General features: G+C 47.1%; 3 protein-coding genes across 6 annotated transcripts in view; 1 reads left to right on the plus strand and 2 right to left on the minus strand.

Moving 5' to 3' along the window:
* SRRT (serrate, RNA effector molecule) overlaps positions 1-3,062 on the plus strand; it is a 38,126-nt gene extending 35,064 nt beyond the window's left edge. For both annotated transcript variants that reach the window (XM_083472568.1, XM_083472567.1), the window contains exons 17-20: positions 527-677; positions 1,620-1,709; positions 2,527-2,623; positions 2,775-3,062. In XM_083472568.1, the coding sequence (XP_083328694.1) occupies positions 527-677; positions 1,620-1,709; positions 2,527-2,623; positions 2,775-2,850 (414 nt within the window). In that variant the 3' untranslated portion in view covers positions 2,851-3,062. The remainder of the gene's footprint in view (positions 1-526; positions 678-1,619; positions 1,710-2,526; positions 2,624-2,774) is intronic.
* Positions 1-20,289, minus strand: part of UFSP1 (UFM1 specific peptidase 1) — a 224,494-nt gene that overhangs the window by 142,005 nt on the left and 62,200 nt on the right. The window lies entirely within an intron of this gene.
* Positions 2,366-12,657, minus strand: LOC310692164 (acetylgalactosaminyl-O-glycosyl-glycoprotein beta-1,3-N-acetylglucosaminyltransferase-like). The gene is made up of 3 exons (XM_083472797.1): positions 12,388-12,657; positions 6,512-7,062; positions 2,366-4,342 (listed from the first exon to the last, which is right to left on the minus strand). Exons 1-3 carry the CDS (start codon positions 12,429-12,431, stop codon positions 3,915-3,917), a joined length of 1,023 nt encoding a protein of 340 aa, XP_083328923.1. The 5' UTR covers positions 12,432-12,657; the 3' UTR covers positions 2,366-3,914.

Consider the following 20,289-nt stretch of genomic DNA (forward strand, 5'->3'; position numbering starts at 1 on the left):
AAAGAACGCGTTCTTCTTCTTCTTTGACTTTTAAAGCCCTTCACGGCCTAGGACCCTCATACCTACGGGATCGCCTTGCCTGGTATGCCCCACGGAGAGCCTCAAGGTCCATAAATAGCAACACCCTGGAGGTCCTGGGCTCTAAGGAAGTCAGATTAGCCTCAACTAGAGCCAGGGCCTTTTCAGTGATGGCTCCGGCCTGGTGGAACGCTCTTGTCTCATGAGACCAGGGCCCTGCGGGATCTGATTTCTTTCCACAGGGCCTGTAAGACAGAGCTGTTCTGCCTGGCCTTTGGCTTGGAATCAGTTTGATTCCCTCCCCCTCTTTTTTCCCCCCTTTCTCCTCCTATGATGAGATTGCTCCCTAATTGTTTTAATATTGTATCTTAATCTTTTAAATTGTATTTTAATCAACTTGTTTTTATTATTGGTTGTTAGCCGCCCTGAGCTCGGTCTTGGCTGGGGAGGGCGGGATATAAATAAAATTTTATTATTATTATTACTATTATTATTATTATTCTCTCAGGGTCCAGAGTTTGTGCGCAAGCACATCTTCAACAAGCATGCGGAGAAGATCGAGGAGGTGAAGAAGGAGGTGTCCTTCTTCAACAACTTCCTCATGGACGCCAAGAGGCCTGCCCTGCCCGAGCTCAAGCCCAACCAGCCGCCAGGACAAGGTAAGGCAGAGAGGGACAGGCAGAACCAGGGGGGTCAGCAAATGCACAGGGCAGGGGTGCTTTTCAGAAGACGACACACTCAGATCGTGTTTGTTTCCCACAATATTTTTATATTGGGATAGGTCACTCCAGGGCTCCTAATGCAGCAAAAACAACACAGGAGGCAGCAGTTACGAGTTGCCGGTTTCTCTAGCCACAGCAGGCGCTGCGATTCTCCAGCCGTTTGGCTTCACCTCCGGAGGCACACTCCGTTGTCTCTCGAGACAGATGTATTGCCACTGACAATGCACCGTATTTTTCGCTCCATAAGACGCACCTGACCTTAAGACGCACCTAGTTTTTAGAGGAGTAAAGGGGGAAAGCCTCGTTTTGGGGGAATCAGCTCACAGTTGTGCAGCTTCTTTTGCAAAGGGGAAAAGCCCCCTTTTTTGAGGATCAGCTCAAAGTTGTTGAGCTTACTTTGCAAAGGGAAAAAAATCCTGTTTTTATGGGGTTCAGCTCACAGTTTTGCAGCTTCTATAGGAAAGGAAAGGGAGCCGTTTCTGCTGTTTCCAGACAGATAATCTAATCAGCCAGTCCCATGTCGTTGGGGAAACAAACAGCCTCCGTCTACAGAACATTCAACAATGGAGGTCTGGGCAAGGGGGCAGGGCTGGAAAGGGAGCCAGCGATCATCCACACATTCGCGCCATAAGATGCACAGACATTTCCCCTTACGTTTTAGGAGGAAAAAAGTGTGTCTTATGGAGCAAAAAATATGGTGTTTATTCCTATATTCGGAAGGAAAAACCTCAAAGCGGTTTAAAAACCACAGTGAGAGCAAGGTGCTGGACTCCGGGGGGGGGGGGGCTGGCCTGACGCAGCGGCTCTCTTCCTCTCCCCAAGCGCCCCTTCCGCTTCTCTCCCGCAGCAACCGCAGCGCTTTCCCTCTTCCTCTTGCAGGCTTGGCTCCAGGGCTGCCCTACCCTCCGCAGGCACCCCAGGGATTGTTGCCCTACGGACAGCCCCGCCTGCCCATCCTGGGATACGGAGGTACGTAAAAGCTCCTGGCGAGGCCTCCCCACAAGGGGGCACCGGGGAGCAAGCAGCGCTGTTGCCCTGGGAGCAGTCTTTGTCCAGGGGAGCCCTGCAGGAAATGCTATTCCACAGGCGATGACGGCTGTCTTCTGGGATGGCTTTACAAGAGGACTGGACGATTTCGTGTAGGGGAGGGCTATTCACAGCTACTGGCTGCAATGGCTCCTATCTGCTTCCATGCTCAGAGGCAGCGGGGCTGCTGACTACCAGTTTTTGGAAACCTCGAGAGCGGAGAGTGGCTCTTGGGTTCGAATCCTGCTTGTGGGCTTCTCATTGGGGCAAATGGTTGGCCCCTGGGAGGACAGGATGGTGGACTAGTTGTTCCACCTGGCCTTTGGCTTAGAATCAATTTGACTCTCCCCCCCTTTCTTTTTTCCTTTCTCCTCCTGTGATGAGGCTGCATTTTAATGTTTTAACGTTATATTTTAATCTTGTTTTTTAAGTTGTATTTCAATCAACGTGTTTTTATTATTGGTTGTTAGCCGCCCTGAGCCCAGTCTTGGCTGGGGAGGGCGGGGTATAAATAAAATTATTATTATTATTATTATTATTATTATTGGCCTGATGCAGCCAGACTCCTCTTTCTTTCTTATGAAAAGCAAACACATTAATTTTTGTTTCGGAACAAACAGTTTAATAACACGTGTACTTAAAACAGCTTTGTCAACTACAACAGAAACGAAAACTCTCCCAGCATCTTCCAAAGACACCCCAATAATAACACAGCGTGTCAGTTTCTGATTATCTCCCCCCCCCTTTTGATCTCTCGCAGGGGGCCCTCCTTACCCGCCGACCCCATACGCCGCTGGCAGGGGGAACTACGACACCTTCCGAGGGCAGGGCGGCTACCTGAACAAACCGCGCAACAGGTAGGTGTTCATGTATCTAATTCAAGCAAGAGCCGAGATGGGCCCCCCGCCGACCCATTGTGGAGGGGTGTGGGGCTGTGCCTTACAGGGGGGTCAGAGAAGGCGCAGCCAGGCCCCAGCGCCCCCATCTCACCCCCAATTCTCTCCGCAGGATGGTTCGAGGTGACCCACGGGCCATAGTGGAGTACCGAGACTTGGACGCCCCAGAAGACGTCGATTTCTTTTGAGCCAGGACTCGTCCTGCCAAGTTGGGTTTCAGTTCTGCCCCCCCCCCAGCTTTTCTTTTTTTTAAAAAAATGAAGCCGCTCAATCCTGCTTGCCCCCCGCCCGGCCCACCCGTGTGTTAGTCTCTCTTCCACCCGCCCAAACGCTGTGTCCTTTTATGGGTATTCATGTTAACTTTTCCAACGAGATTTCAATAAACGTCCCTGTTTGAAAACCGTTTCGGGGTGACGTTCCTGGGTTTAGTTGGGTCGCCTATCTCGCCCTTTTAATTCTGGAGTTCTGCAAAAATTGACTTCCCCCCCCCCCCTTAAGGTAGGGGTTGGCTGGGGGAGCCCTTTTTTGGCTCTGGGAGCCGAATCTCGCAAAGCCAACTTTGACGCGGGGAATGGGGGCAACCCACCTGTCCATCGTGATGTTGCCTGATTTGACGGGTCACCAGCCCCACCCCACCCCACAATCCCTTGCGAGGGCTGTGGAGCCTGAAAAGAGGAGGGGGCTTCCAAGCTGTCCCTGAGGAAAGATCAGCTCTTGCAAAGAGCTTCTTCCTGTTAGGATTTTATCTATCCGAGCTGCTCCAGCGAGTGGTACTGGGCAGGCAGAGAAAGATAAGCCTGCTTTGTGACATTTGCAGCTTGGAAGACGGGACACACGAACCCGCAGCCAAACTGAGCAGGATTTGAATCTGCGCCTGTCAATCAGGGGTTAAATCTTGCTGCTTCGGCAGCAGGGGCCCGTTCCTCACCAGGAGCAGGCACTTGCAGCAGTGCAGAATTGAACCCAGCCCCCCTCCACCATCAGGAGGGGGGGAATGGGACCAAAATGGATGATTCCTGGATTCCATCTGCTCCAAGTCCACTCTGAGGAGCGAAGGGAGGCTTCTGGCCTGTCGCAACGCCACCGTTCAACCCGGGTAACTTTAAAGAACTCTGAACAAGAAGGCTATTAAACCGGCCAGCCCCTCCATGGGGCATGGGGGGCACCCTAGACACCTGAGCCCAAACCATGAAACGGGGGTATGTACCTAATTCAAGCCCCATCCCCTTGGGGGTCGCCTAAAACGTTGGGCTCAGTCCCAGAGCTCCTTCCACACTTCCTCCATCCTCTCCATCGAGACCCCGTGGACGGTCAGGGACTCCTTGTACGCTTCGGGCTCGTCCTTGGCGACCCCCCGCACCTGGAAGCGCCCCTCGTGGCGAAGGGTGATGCCGGCCGCCAAGGCCAGGAACCCCGAATACGGCTCGTCGAGAGGGAAGACGGGCAGCTGCAGGGAGACTCGGTAGAGCTCCGGGATCAAGGCTCCGGGCAAGATGGTTCCCCCCGCGATGAACGGCGGGTAGTGTTCCAGCGGGTAGAGGAGGCAGGGCACCGCAGCATCCCCCGTCCTCACGACGGGCTCCTCGTTGGCCAGGTTACCGTGGATGAAGTCAGAGACTCTGGGGAGCTCCTTCAGGTACTGCGTCAGCTCATAGGGGTTCACAAAGATGTCGTCGTTCGCTGCAACGGCAGGACATAAGGGTTAGCGCTCGGTTTCCCGTTAGCACAGTTCCTACCACTGGGGTATTGTTTTATTTGGAATTCTTTAACATCGTACCATTCAAAGTGTTAGTGCTGACCTTGAAAGCCCTAGGTAAAGGTAAAGGGGTAAAGGGACCTCTGACCATTAGGTCCAGTCGTGGCCGACTCTGGAGTTGCGGCGCTCATCTCGCTTTATTGGCTGAGGGCGACGGCGTACAGCTTCTGGGTCATGTGGCCAGCAGGACTAAGCCGCTTCTGGCGAACCAGAGCAGCGCACGGAAACGCTGTTTACTTTCCTGCCGGAGTGGTACCTATTTATCTACTTGCACTTTGACGTGCTTTCGAACTGCTAGGTTGGCAGGAGCAGGGACCGAGCAACGGGAGCTCACCCTGTCACAGGGATTTGAACTGCTGACCTTCTGATCAGCAAGTCCTAGGCTCTGGTTTAACCCACAGCGCCACCCGTGTCCTCTTGAAAGCCCTAAACAGCCTCAAAGGCCCAGTGTACCTAAAGGAGCGTCTCCACCCCTATTGTCCAGCCCGGACACTGAGGTCCAGTGCTGAGGGCCTTCTGGTGGTTCCCTCTCTGCGAGAAGTGAGGTTACAGGGAACCAGGCAGAGGGCCTTCTCGGTGGTGGTGCCCCCCTGTGGAACGCCCTCCCATCAGATGTCAAGGAAATAAACAACTACCAGACTTTTAGAACACATCTGAAGGCAGCCATGTTCAGGGAAGCTTTTAATGTTTAATAGGTTATTGTATTTTAGTTAAACAAACATTAAAATGTCACACATCAAAAACCTCCCTGAACAGGGCTGCCTTCAGATGTCATCTAAATGTCAGTTAGTATTGCAGTATTTCAGATAGCCCTCCTTACAAAACTTCTTGCAGTCCTACTAGCGTAATCGGTTCATTACAATTACTTTCCAAATAGTTCGTATATTTAATAGGTTCTCGCTGTTATCTGTGGCGTCCTGCCTTGTGAGAACCCACCTAAACTTCAGGGACATTCCGGGATAAATCAGAAACCGGCTAATAATAATAATAATAATAATAATAATAATTTATACCCCGCCCAGCTGGCTGGGTTCCCCAGCTATTCTGGGCGGCTTCCAACAAAACACTAAAATACAGTAACTGAAATATACTCAGATACATAACAGTAACCTATTAAACATTAAAAGCTTCCCTAAACAGGGCTGCCTTCAGATGTCTTCTAAAAGTCTGGTAGTTGTTTATCTCTTTGACATATGAAGGGAGGGCGTTCCCCAGGGAGGGCGCCACTACCGAGAAGGCCCTCTGCCTGGTTCCCTGTAGCTTTTCGCAATGTTCCTCTTCTGCATCAATAACTGGAAAAGGGTAAATGCACAATACCCCCAAAGGAAAAAAGGGAGTTCGTCAGTCACGCATGTGCAGAAGCACTAAATCACGCTATGCGCAGAAGCGCCAAATCGCAACCCACATGTGCCGCCGGTCGCGAACGTGCCTCCTGCACGGATCGCGTTCACAACCCAAGCGTCCACCGTAGTCCCTATGCTACAATTTTCAGGATTCTCCACTGAAAGAAAAGACCAAACCCCGAAAGAAACAGGTGTGTGGCCCCTCCTCACCCCCCCCAACCCATAGCTGTCAACTGTCCCTTATTTGGTGGGAAACTCCCTTATCCCGGCGCCGTGTCCCTCTCTGTCCCTTACTGATGACGTCCCTTAAATTTCCCGGGTTTCAAAGGAAGCAGCTCCTCTCCCTCCCTCTGCCGGCCAGGGAGGAGGGAGGCTCCAACTGGGTTGCTTGGCTGCGTTGCTCACCCAATAAGGAGTCTAAGAATGACTGGGGGGTGGAGCTTGCATGCCTTGTGCCAATCAAATCGGCCGCGTTGCCTGGGGACTCGCCTTTGCTCAGCGCTTCCCAGCAGAGAGGCGACGGTGGTTTCCCTTGCTGCATCCCCTTTGCCGGGTTGCTGCGCTGTGGGAACCACCACTCAAGGCTTCGTTTGGCTGCTGGCTGGGCTTTCTGCCTTTGGCTCAGAGGGGCTCAGAAGTCGAACATACCTGTGCCCTGAAAATCCCTTATTTTGGCTGCTGATCCCTTATTTTTGAGGCTGCTGGTCCCTTATTTTCAGCTATGCCCCAACCTCACCTGCACCCACTCACCTTTGAAGACATAGGCCACCCCCTGGCAGTGGTTGTGGACCCATTGGAGCAAGCAGCTCTCCTTCAGGGACTGGTTTCGGGGCGACTCCCCAAAGTCCCACCACAGGATGTCGCTGAACACTTGGATTTCCTGCAGCAGCGCCTGGGCCAGGCTCTCTTCGGAGGCCGTGGCCACCAGGAAGACGGGCTGGAGGAAGAAGCCGTCCATCGGCCTCTGCTGGGCCCAGGTGCGGCGCAGGACAGCTCTCCTTTCCCAGGACGCCGGGTGCGACTTGATGGCCAGGAGGAGCAATGGGGCAGGCCAGGGGCCGCGGCACCAGGCGTCCTCAGAGACCAGCTCCCGGCAACGATATCGCTGCAGGTGCGGGTACAGGGCGAGGTGGACACTGAGGTCCAGCTGGAAGCGGCAGCTGCCCATCTGAAGGACGACGGACCTGCGGCGGGCGAAGACGTTCTCCCAGTGGGTCAGGCCGATGTACAGGATGGCGGAGACCAGGAGCCCCACTGCGACCCCCAGGTGGAGGGTCCTTCGGAAGGGGAGTTGAGGAAGCCTGCAGAGAGCCGGGAAACCATTCTTCAATACTGTACTTAGTTTCGTGGGACCACAAGGACCAGCTATTATTATTATTATTATTATTATTATTATTATTATTATTGATACAACAGGAAAAGAGAAAACACAAATACCAAATTTCACACAGGAATCACCATAGAGAAGTAATTTTCTTAACAAACGATAAAATATAAATTGGTCTTCACACTAAAGACCCCAAATCCCGTCTATTCCATTTTTCAATTTCGTATTACTTATTGCCAATACATGCTTTTATCATAATTAAACCTTTTCTTAATATACCTTAATGCTTATAACAACCTTGCAACTATTACTGAAGTTCCTCGAATGCTGCTGCAGAGTTTAAACTACTATATTTATATTTCAGATATTCTTTGAAAACCTCCCATTTTGAGACAAATTCCTGTTTCGGTTTATTCTTTGTTTTTCTGATAGACCGTCTAATTCGACATATTCTGTCAGCTTTTGGATCCGATCTTGTATAGAGAGGATTTCATTACTCTTCCATTTTGCCACGATAAGATGATGATGATTATTATTATTAATTGAATTTATATACCACCCTATACCCGGGGGTCTCAGGGCGGTTCACAAAATAAAACCAAGACAACTAATGAAAAAAAACAAAATACCTTATGGAAACAAAAGCCAATAACCACCCCCCTCGCCAAAACACCACATTTTCAAAGGGCATAGGATGTCAACCGGATCACCCTGGTTGAAAAGGAACGTGTTTGCCTGGCACTTTATTATACACCTAAAGGTGTATAATAAAGGCGCCAGACTAACTTCCCTGGGGATAGCATTCCACAGATGGGGAGCCAGTGCAGAGAAGGCCCTGCTCTCGCCTTGCCATCCTCCGGACCTCTTGAGGCACGTGACCGAGGGCCTCAGAAGATCTCAGGGTCTGGGTCAGTTCATATGGAAAGTAGCGGTCCTTGAAGTCTTGCGGTCCTGAGCCATTTAAGGCTTTGTAGGTCAAAACCAGCACTTTGGATCGGGCCCGGAAACTAATCAGTAGCCAGTGCAGTCGGGCCAGGATCGGTGCAATATGCTCAAACCGCCTTGCTCCGGTTTGCAACCAAATTCTGCACTAATTCTGCAAATTCTGAACTGTCTAGTTCCATTGCATGTAAACCGACCCGGACTCTGCGCTGGTCAACCGAGTTAGGTCCTTCTCTGTGTGCCCTTTCCATGTGGCGACACATTTCTGCAGTGGCTCGCCCCCCCCCCTTGTGGAATGGTCTCCCCAGAAGGTGGGTTACCTATGAAAAAATCCTAATGAAAACAGAGGTTGGAAATTGAAGCCTTACAATTGTATCAAGAATGTTTTAACAGGATGGCTGCAATTCCACCAAGTGAATGATGTGTTTATGTGTGATAAGAAAGTAGGATTAAATGTTTTAAAAAACCCAGATTTCAAATTTAATTGTTGGAAGACCAAATTATTATCCAAAATGTACAATTTTTTTATTAGAATGGTACACCAAAGACGAACAAAGGAGGTGATGATAAAAGGGGCAATAGATTTTGGGTACCATATCGAGCATGATGCGTGGGTGAGATTGTGGAATGCGAGTCTAAAATTGACAGCATGTGCCACCCTGAAAGAAAATATCATGAAAATGATGTACCGCTGGTCCTTGACCCCTGTGAAATTGGCAAAAATGTATAGGATGAGTAGTAAATTATGTTGGAAATGTAAAGAGAAGGATGGCGATTTTTAGCACATGTGGTGGCCATGTGAGAAATCAAAATCATTTTGGGAACTGATTTACAACGAATTGAAAAAGATGTAGTTACAGATAGGTAGCCGTGTTGGTCTGCCATAGTCAAAATAAAAATAATAATAATAAAATTCCTTCCAGTAGCACCTTAAAGACCAACTAAGTTAGTTCTTGGTATGAGCTTTCGTGTGCATGCACACTTCTTCAGATACAGATGTATCTGAAGAAGTGTGCATGCACACGAAAGCTCATACCAAGAACTAACTTAGTTGGTCTTTAAGGTGCTACTGGAAGGAATTTTTTTATTTTGAAAAAGATGCTTAAATATACCTTACCCCAAAAAGCTGGAAACTTTTTTTGCTGGGCTTGATGGGAGAGGAAATTGGAAAAGCAGATCAAAGTCTATTTATGTATGTGACCACTGCTGCTAGAACTTTGTTTGCCCAAAAATGGAAAATACAGGAATTACCAGTGGTGGAGGAGTGGCAGACGAGAATGATGGATTGCGCGAAACTAGAAAAAATACTGTATTTTTCGCCCTATAAGACGCACTTTTTCCCCTCCAAAAATGAAGGGGAAATGTGGGTGCGTCCTATGGGGCGAATGTAGGCTTTCGCTGAAGCCTGGAGAGCGAGAGCGGTAGGTGCGCACCGACCCCTCTCGCTCTCCAGGCTTCGCGGACCTCTCCTCAAGCAGTGGGAACGCTCCCGCTGCTTGGGGAGAGTTGCCTGCATCCCGAAGCCTGCGCGTGCTGATCTCAGCGCGTCCAGGCTTCGCGGATCTCTCCTCAAGCCGTGGGAGCCACCGCTGGGCTCCCACGGCTTGCAGAGAGCTGCCTGTTTGGGGGCTGGGGTCGGGGGAAGCTCGGGCTGCCCCAGCCCCGCGCCTGGGGGGAAAATATTTTTTTTCCCTTTATTTCCCCCCAAAAAAACTAGGTGCGCCTTATGGGACGGTGCGTCCTATAGGGCGAAAAATACGGTAACCTGCAAGATCCGAAACCAGGAGGAAGCAAACTTCCAAAGAGACTAGAGTAAATTTATGGATTATATAAATAATAACTGTAGAAACTTGAAGGCACTAGTAGGACTGTAATAAATCTTACGATGTGGACTTGATAAAAGAAGAAGAAACTGCGGGATGTAGACTGAAATAGGAAAACATGTTGGAGGGTGGGAGGGAAGTCATTGCTTGGCAGAGTGATGGACAAGGAAGTGTGTGGATGATTGTTGAAATTGTATAGTTAAAGCTCTGGTTGTCCCAGTAGTGATGTCTGGAAGTGAGAGCTGGAAGAAGTTAAGTGGTTACCAGCTGTAATGATTAAGATAATTGGGGGGGGGGGGAGGAAAGAAAGGTGTACAATTAAGTGAAAATTAAGGGTGAGGATTTGCTGAATGAATAATTTGAATTGGAATACAAAAAGGGGAGGTATGAGGAGGTCCGAGAAATAAGTTAAAAGAAAATAAGTGAATGAAATTATATGTGTTTATATTTTTGTAAATTTTTTTGTTTTGTTTTTTGTATACCCTTTGAAAAGTTAATAAATATATATTTTTTTTTTTAAAAAGAAAAGTATTTGTGACAACCAGATGACGTTTGTAGGTTTGCAAGAAGTTCTATGAGGAATAATATTAGAAATATTGCAAAAATGGAGAAGGAGATGTGATATGTTAAGAATGTAAAGGCAATATTAAGTTAGGAAACGCGTAAGAAGTAATTAAGATGGAGGATTATCAGAGGTGCTGATGGAAGTCCAATAAGAATGTATTTGTGATAAATTGTGTGGTATGCTTTATAATTTTGTATGTTAAAAACCAATAAAAATATTTAAAAAAGAAAAAAAGAAATTGCATTAAAAGAGACCGACCAATTACTGCAGCCAGTCAGGTTATAGCGAGTAATCGGGAAAATGCAGAAGAGCTTGGGGTGAACCAATGGAGGAATAAACTGAATCATATTATAATTTTAGAATACCTGACTGTGAAGATATATAGAGTGAAAGGGCTTAAGGTCAGTGAGAAAGAGGAGGATTGGTTTGAGAAGATATTGAATTATTTGTGGACTACATGGAATTGGCAGAAATGACTGGCAGAATCCGAGATCAGGGAGAAGAGGTGGTGGAAGAAGACTGGAAGAAATTTAAAGACTACCTGCAGAAATACTGTAAAATTAATGAATGTTGAAGGGATGTTGTACTGAAAATAAACGGTATTGGTAAAAAGATGAATAAGAATATGTAAATGCGGATTGACAATGGTTGGAAATATATAGTTATAATAGGTTAAGATAATAAGTAAAGATAAATGATAGAGGGTAAGGATTTGCTGAACTAACTATGTGAACTGGAATACAGAAAAGGGGGGTGTGAGGAGGTCAGGAAATAAGTAAATGAAAGATATGACATGAAAATATTGATTGTTTTCCTCTTTTTTAACTTTTTTCTTTATTGTCTATGTATTTGGTTTTCGTATTTTTGTATTTTTTTATTATTGTTATGCTTTTTTTATTTTACTATCTACAATTTTGTATTTTTTATTGTCTGGAAAAGTTTAATAAATATTACTTTAAAAAAAAGAGAGAGAAGATATTGAATTATTTGAGTAGGTTTGAACAATTGGGGGCAATTAAAATGTTAAAAGTTAAATAAACCTTTTGGAGGGAGGAGTGTTAAGGTATACGGAAGTGTACATATGGTTAATTTGAATATATTATTGAATATTATTGAATATGTATATTATTGAATATGTATATTATTGAATATTTATACCCAGTGTATCAGCTGCTTGGGGGGTTTCACTGTTTGTGTTTTGGTGGTTGGTAAAAATTATAGAGAGAGAGAGCGCGCGCAAATGTTAGGAAGGGCTTTCTCAGGTTGTTAAATCTTTTATTGGGTTTGAAATTGCTGGCTGGCTGCCTCGCTTCAACCCGAGATTGTTTTATATACGTTTTTACTGTTGATGTTTGTATTGTTAGATTCCTTTGACGTGTTTTACGGTCCCGGGGGCAGAGGGCAACAGTGGAAACCCAGTATTAAAAACAGTTCAAAACAACTTTACAACCACAGATATATGCACAGTCCTAAAAAGGTACACATCTTGAGCGTCCAAAGCAGTGGGATGGAGAGCATTTATTTCATTGTGAAATCTCTTCCTGGGATGCACCCTGAAGACATTTATCTCTCCATCTCACGCACATATCTGTGATTGCTTTCAGGAAGCCAGATTTTATTGCATGTGTAAAAACCATCTCAAACCCAACGAGATGCGGTCAGGGATGAGATAAAAAAATATCTGCGTAGAGGAAGGCTTCTTGAGAGAGGAAATGAAGCAGGGAACGGCTTCCCCTGATAAATCGGTTACTTCTGCAAAGTTGCCAGAGTTAAACCAAGCCCAGATCCTGGCTGGGCCCACGACGTCCCTGCAAAGCGGTCCAGAGGCCTAACCTCTTCGTCAAACCCGCTTTGCAAAAGCTGGGGACAGGGAAGCCCCTGCAAGAATTGCACCCCTTCCTTTGTCTCTGCACCCCACTCCTGCCCCCAAAAGCCCCCCCACTCCCCCTCTACCTACCTACCTACCTACCTGCCAGCAGCAAGCAGCAGCTCCCTGAACTTCAGGGCAGCCATCTTTGTTGAGGGCAGCCAACAGGGCCCAATCCTGCAAAGATCAGGCCTGGCTTGAGCCGTCGCGGTGCGTCAACATGCAAAGCCCTGGATTATCGCAATGCAGATATATCGCCAGAGGAATTTGGGAGGGTGTGTGTGTGGTGTGATCCTGGCCCCTCAAATAGTCATTGCAATTTTTATTAGGGAAATCTCATTGAAATGGCTACGCGCGACATAACCGCCAACATTTCTGCGATGAAAATAGGCATGTCCTATTCAATAATAATAATGATGATGAAATAAAGAAATTAAGGTCATATATATATATATACGCACCAACCAAGCACATACATCCATATATAAACCACATGTCTGAAACCCCACAGAAAGTCCTGAAACCATTTTGCCCCTCCCAAATTGACCTCAAACATTTCTCTTCAAGATCAAAGAAAAATGGGAAAGCCTCCCCATTGTCTTTTAGTAAGACTGGCCAGGCTCCCCACGGTATCCAATCAAGTGAGCATTAATAGGAAACCTGCCAGACAGGAGATAAACAACGCACTCAGATTTCTGTTGTAGACCACCTTTTCTGTGATGTAGGTATGATGTATCTGGGGGTGGTCTTGGACTCCAGGGCAGGGAATTTAAAATGTCTATATAGGCTGCTTTGCTTCTCAATATTCTCTGCTTGGCCTCTGTTCCTTTCTCCGACCGATGGAGAACCTGCAAAGGACTTTATAAGGGCTCTTGTGTTCCCCATAAGGAAATAAGGGCAGATTTTTGTTTATTACAACAATAATAATATTTACACCCCACCCAACGGACTGGGTTGCCCCAGCTCCTATGGGCAGCTTCCAGCATATATATAAAAAATAAGAAAACGTTAAACGTTAAAAAACCCAACACTTCCCTATACAGGGCTGCCTTCAGGTGGCTTCTAAAGATTGTATATTTACGTGTCCCCTTGGCTTGGGGCGTGGTGTGCGGTCACATAACTCCATACCCTCCAACATTTCTCTGTTGAAAAACAGTGACTTCCTAAGACAAAGCGGGGCATTCTGGATCAAATCAGAAACTGGGGCAGCTTCTATAAATCCAGGACTGTCCATGTAAAAAAGAAGACCGCTTTGCAAATGTCCAAAATACGGTATTTTCTTTCATGTCACCGAACTGTTGGGTGGGGGTGCAATAAACTTGGTAAATAGTTTCAGGGAGGTAGCCGTGTTGGTCTGACATAGTCGAAATAAATAAATAAAATTTCCAGTAGCACCTTAGAGACCAATTAAGTTTGTTCTGGGTATAAGCTTTTGGTAAATTGTGATCCTTTGCAGTGGGAATGCAAGATGGGGTGAGGTTTTGGAATCTGGTTTTTCGACAGAAACGGCAGCATATGACTAAATAAGGTATTGTTTGCCATCCAGAATTAGTGTTAGGAATATCTTGGCCCCGCTCACTCTAACAGAGCGGTAATGGATAAAATGACACATAATTTGATATTTCAGCACAGACCAGAAACTCCACACGTTTTTATGATTTAGCATTCCTTTGTGACTCATACGGCAGAACCGCCATGGCAAATCTGGAGATTGTCTTGTTAATTTATTTTATTTGTAAAATGAAATATTATTTATGTGTCGTAGGAATATATTCGCAGCAGCAGCAACATAGAAATATAAAACCTTGAAAAACCTGCAATGGTCTCTATGGTGTAAGAACTTAGGGACTTTGGCTATTGCAGGAAAAAATTATGCCTAAACTGTGTGTTTCCAGTGGGATGGTGGGAGCTGTAGTCTGAAAACAACTGGAGACCCAAAGTTGGGAAACAGTGGTTTAGAGTGTGATAAGAATATTAAGGTCTTACATGTGTAATAAATGCAAACACGTACATAAATATATAAACCACATGTCTGAAAACCCCACAGAAAAAGAGTCCTGAACAAAATGACCTCAATTATTTCTCTGCAAGGTCAAAGTGGAAAACCTCCCCATTGTCTTTTTCCTTCACAAATCCTGTCTTAAGGGCACATTTAAGATATGAACAGGGTGTGAGCCTGTGACCTGGCTCAGGAACTAAGTATTTATCATTTCAAAAGACTGGCCAGGCTCCCCAGGATATCCAATCAAGTGACCATTAACAGGTAACCTGACAGACAGGAGCTAAACAACGCGCTCAGATTTCTGTTGTAGACCGCCTTTTCTGTGATATAGGTATGATGTGTCTGAGGGTTGGTCTTGAGCTACACCCCTTTTGTGATGTATGTATGATGTATGGAGGGGTGGTCTTGAGCTCCAGGGCAGGGAATTTAAAATGTGTATATAAGGGCAGGCACACCTTTGTTTGGGGTCCTCCTCCTTTCCTGCGTGTGATGGGGGCACCCTGTTGCAACAGATCAATATAGATCAGGCTTACTAGCTGCTTTGCTTCTCAATATTCTCTGGTTGGCCTCTGTTATCTTCTCCTACCAATAGGGAACCTACGTAAGGACTCTATATGGGCTCTTGGGTACCCCATAAGGGGAAAAGGGCAGATTTTGTTTACAGCAAGAGGAAGAGGAGCTTGTAAAATTATGCACAGCTTGGAGAAAGTGAATAAATGCTTTCCTTCCTCTCTCATAACTTGTGGGCAGTCCATGAATCCCTACATCACTTCCCAAGGAATACAGAGAAGTGTATTTTCAAAAAGAGCAAAGAGCCTTCTCAAGGTTGGAGCTGGTCTATTTGGTTAAGCACTGAATTGCCATTGCACAGTTCCGTTTCACGCCGACCAGAAGAAGATTTACGAAACAGAGATTGAAATCCGGCTCTCTCTTTCGTCAGATTTCCGTCGGCAAATATACACAGAGAGTTATTCTCTCGGATTTATTGCGAGAACTTTGGACCGCTTGGGATATTGAGTAGTGTGTGTTCTCCTTATTATTTTGGCCTTGTAAATATCATTTAAGAAGGTGTCGGATTTCTGTACATAGAATCATAGAATCCTAGAGTTGGAAGAGACCACAAGGGCCACCGAGTCCAACCCCCTGCCAAGCAGGAAACACCATCAGAGCACTCCTGACATATAGTTGTCAAGCCTCTGCTTAAAGACCTCCAAAGTAGGAGACTCCACCACACTCCTTGGCAGCAAATTCCACTGTCAAACAGCTCTTACTGTCAGGAAGTTCTTCCTAATGTTTAGGTGGAATCTTCTTTCTTGTAGTTTGGATCCATTGCTCCGTGTCCGCTTCTCTGGAGCAGCAGAAAACAACCTTTCTCCCTCCTCTATGTGACATCCTTTTATATCTTTGAACATGGCTATCATATCACCCCTTAACCTCCTCTTCTCCAGGCTAAACATGCCCAGCTCCCTTAGCCGTTCCTCATAAGGCATCGTTTCCAGGCCTTTGACCATTTTGGTTGCCCTCCTCTGGACACGTTCCAGTTGGTCAGTGTCCTTCTTGAACTGTGGTGCCCAGAACTGGACACAGTACTCCAGGTGAGGTCTGACCAGAGCAGAATACAGTGGCACTATTACTTCCCTTGATCTAGATGCTATACTCCTATTGATGCAGCCCAGAATTGCATTGGCTTTTTTAGCTGCCACGTCACACTGTTGGCTCATGTCAAGTTTGTGGTCAACCAAGACTCCTAGATCCTTTTCACATGTACTGCTCTCAAGCCAGGTGTCACCCATCTTGTATTTGTGCCTCTCATTTTTTTTTTTTGCCCAAGTGCAATACTTTACATTTCTCCCTGTTAAAATTCATCTTGTTTGTTTTTGCCCAGTTCTCTAATCTGTCAAGGTCGTTTTGAAGTGTGATCCTGTCCTCTGGGGTGTTAGCCACCCCTCCCAGTTTGGTGTCATCTGCAAATTTGATCAGGATGCCCTTGAGTCCATCATCCAAGTCGTTGATAAAGATGTTGAATAAGACCGGGCCCAAGACAGAACCCTGTGGCACCCCACTAGTCACTCTTCTCCAGGATGAAGAGGAACCATTGATGAGCACCCTTTGCGTTCGGTCAGTCAGCCAGTTACAAATCCACTGAGTGGTAGCATAGTCAAGACCGCATTTTACCAGCTTCTTTACAAGAATATCATGGGGCACCTTGTCAAATGCCTTGCTGAAATCAAGGTAGGCTACATCCACTGCGTTCCCTTCATCTACCAGGCTTGTAATTCTGCCAAAAAATGAGATCAGGTTAGTCTGACATGACTTATTTTTCAGAAATCCATGCTGACTATTGGTGATCACAGCATTCCTTTCTAGGTGCTCACAGACTGTTTGCTTAATGATCTGCTCCATAACTGTTAATGGGTTTTTGTAAATCACATACGGAGTTATTTAGTTAAAAAAGAAAAACACTGTGAAAGAAATAACCCAGAGATGCATTTTAAATAAATGGACACATTCTACTCATGTAAAAACACGCTGATTCCTGAACCGTCCGCAGGGCGGATTGAGAAGGCGATTGGGCCGGATTTGGCCCCCGGGCCTTAGGTTGCCTACCCCTGTGCAAAACATTCAGACACCAGCTTGGCTGTAGATTTGCACAGGGTTAACTCCTGAAAATGTCCCACAAGGTAAATAAACGTATGCAAATAAAACCATATATGACCATCTCCAAGGACCGTCGTTCTAAACCTGATTATGTACTGGGAACCCCTGGAATCTGTCGCCAGGGTAGCAATATCCTGCACGATGTGTTTTTGAGAAATATTTATTAGGAAGGATTCCACCAATGGACTTGGGTTGCTCACGAGTGAGGTCACTGCCACCCGTTGATGTGAGATAATAATTTATTTATATGCCACTCATCATCGGACTGGGTTACCTCAGCCATTCTGGGCGGACTTCCAACAAATTAAAACAAAAGAAGACGTCAAGCATTCAAAACTTCCCTGAACAGGGCTGCCTTCAGATGTCTTCTAAAAGTCAGATAGTTGTTCATTTCCTTGACATCTGACGGGAGGGCGTTCCACAGGGCGGGCGCCACCACTTGTATTTCGGCTTTGTGAATTGCTGACCCGTTAAATATCTCTGTGTGAAGCAAGATTTTAAGAATGGCATGTTGTTAAAGTGTCCAAGAGGCTGTTTGGCTTGCCTCAGCAAGACTTCTTCGTCATCCATTGAGCCGGATGATGAAACCGCAAACTGGGAGCGGCTGCCGAGACCACATAACACCAGTCCTGAAAGACCTACATTGGCTCCCAGGACGTTTCCAAGCACAATTCACAGTGTTGGTGCTGACCCTGAAAGCCCTAAATGGTCTCAAAGGTCCAGTAGACCTGAAGGAGCGTCTCCATCCCCATCGTTCTACCCGGACACTGAGGTCCAGCTCTGAGGGCCTTCTCGGTGGTGGCGCCTGCCCTGTGGAACGCCCTCCCATCGGATGTCAAGGAAATAAACAACTATCTGACTTTCAGAAGACATCTGAAGGCAGTGTTTAGGGAAGTTTTTAATGCTGGATGTTTTATCATGTTTTTAATAGTCTGTTGGGAACCGCCCAGAGTGGCTGGGGAAGCCCAGCCAGATGGGCGTGTTAAAAATAATAAATTTTTATTTTTATTATTATGAAGGCAGCGCTGTTTAGGGAAGTTTTTAATGTTCGAAGTTTTATTCTGTTTTCAGTGTTCTGTTGGGAGCCGCCCAGAGTGACTGGGGAAACCCAGCCAGATGGACAGGGAATTAATAATAAAATTACTGTTGTTATTATTATGAATCAAAAGAAGACCAGATAAAGGAGAAGTGAGATCCACTGAAGCATGAAACTTTAGGGCTGATGTCCCCCAAGGGTCCACTAGTCCAACACCACCTCTCTGAAATGCGGGGATCACAGATAAACAGTCCCTGACAGGTGGCCAACGAACCTCCGCTCTTGACTTCTGGAAGTCCCCAAGAAAACAGCTTTCGGCAACCTCATGCCCTCCAGCTGTTTTGGACTTGCAACTCCCAGCTGGAGGGCACCAGGTTGGCAAAGGGTGTCCTAAGAACGGCCCCACAGACTCCGGGAGATGTTTTGCGGTCTTTCACGTTGAAGGTGTGGAGTGGAACCGTTCTCCCGAACGCCACACCTGCCGAAATTCCTTCTCCCGTGTCACAAACGTCGATGGGCTTCCACCCTCTGCCACGCAGCAATCTCAACTGAACTCCATGCAGCGTTAACCTACGGAACTCACTTCCAAAGGAGACAAAGGTGGCTGCTAAGCTAAGCTGGCTTTCAAAGAGAACTGGACAGATTTGTGGACAGGCGTTACTGGTGGCCAGTTGCCACGGTGCGTGAGGGTTTCGCATTGGGGCAGCGATGGTGGACTGTTCTTGTTGTTTAGTTGTTTAGTCGTGTCCGCCTCTTTGTGACCCCTTGGACCAGAGCACGCCAGGCACTCCTGTCTTCCACTGCCTCCCGCAGTTTGATCAGACTCATGCTGGTAGCTTCAAGAACACTGTCCCACCATCTCGTCCTCCGTCGTCCCCTTCTCCTTGCGCCCTCCATCTTTCCCAACATCAGGGTCTTTTCCAGGGAGTCTTCTCTTCTCAGGAGGTGGCCAAAGTCTTGGAGCCTCAGCTTCAGGATCTGTCCTTCCAGTGAGCACTCAGGGCTGATATCCTTCAGAATGGAGAGGTTGGATCTTCTTGCAGTCCATGGGACTCTCCAGAGTCTCCTCCAGCACCAGAATTCAAAAGCATCCATTCTTCGGCAATCAGCCTTCTTTATGGTCCAGCTCTCACTTCCATCCATCACAACTGGGAAAACCAGAGCTTGAACTATACAGACCTTTGTTGGCAAGGTGATGTCTCGGCTTTTTAAGATGCTGTCTAGGTTTGTCATTGCTTTTCTCCCAAGGAGCAGGCGTCTTTTAATTTCGTGGCTGCTGTCACCATCTGCAGTGATCATGGAGCCCAAGAAGGTAAAATCTCTCACTGCCTCCATTGCTTCCCCTGGATGGGCCCAATCTGGCCTGATCCTGCAGCCAAGCTCTCCTTAGGCTCCTGCCACTGCTTGTGCATTCTCCTGAAGGGCCCCCAACCCCAACACTGGGTTCAGGATCGCCTTCGCTGCTGCCACATCACCTGTCAGCAGTTGTCAGGTTGGACCAGTTTGCCCGAACTTATTGGACGCAGCAGAGTGGAATCTGCAAAGTATATTTGTTCTCGGGGTGGGGTTGAAAGAAACCGTTTGGAATTTACTGGTTTCCTGGAAATGTCTAGACTTGTTTGCACTCGCTCTGTTTGCACACGGAAGCAGAGAACCGCAGAGTTGGCAAGGGCCCCCCAGGGGTCATCCAGTCCAACCCGCCGCAAGGCAGGAATCTCGGCTAAAGCGTCCATGGCAGACGGCCACCCAACCTCTGCTTAGACACCTCCAAGGAAAGAGAGTATGCCACCATCTGATGAAGACCGCTCCCCCTTTTGAACCGCTCTTGCCGTCAGAGAGGGGCTCTGTGCCAGAGTGGGGGGCTGGTAGCTAGAAGGACAAAAGCCAGGGCTGTGTGGGGTAACTTGGAAGCAGAGAGAATAATTGCGTGCGCTCTTCCCGCCCTGGATCAAATCTACGCTTCCAGGTGCCATAAGAAAGCTGCAGAGATAGCGCAGGACAGTGCGCACCCCGGAAATGATCTCTTTCAGCTTCTGCCTTCTGGAAGAAGGTACAGGGTTATAAAGACTAGGACTAGCCGCCTGAGAACCAAATGCGATTTTGGTTTTAAACACAGTGTAAGGAGTCTCTGGGACGCGGGTGGCGCTGTAGGTTAAACCACAGATCCTAGGACTTGCCAATCAGAAGGTTGGTGGTTCGAATCCCAGGATGGGGTGAGCTCCCGTTGCTCGGTCCCTGCTCCTGCCAACCTAGCAGTTTGAAAGCACGAAGTGCAAGTAGATAAATAGGTACCGCTCCAGCAGGAAGG

This window comes from Podarcis liolepis (genome assembly GCF_965112155.1).
Source record: "Podarcis liolepis genome assembly, chromosome: 13".
Classification (NCBI taxonomy): domain Eukaryota; kingdom Metazoa; phylum Chordata; class Lepidosauria; order Squamata; family Lacertidae; genus Podarcis; species Podarcis liolepis.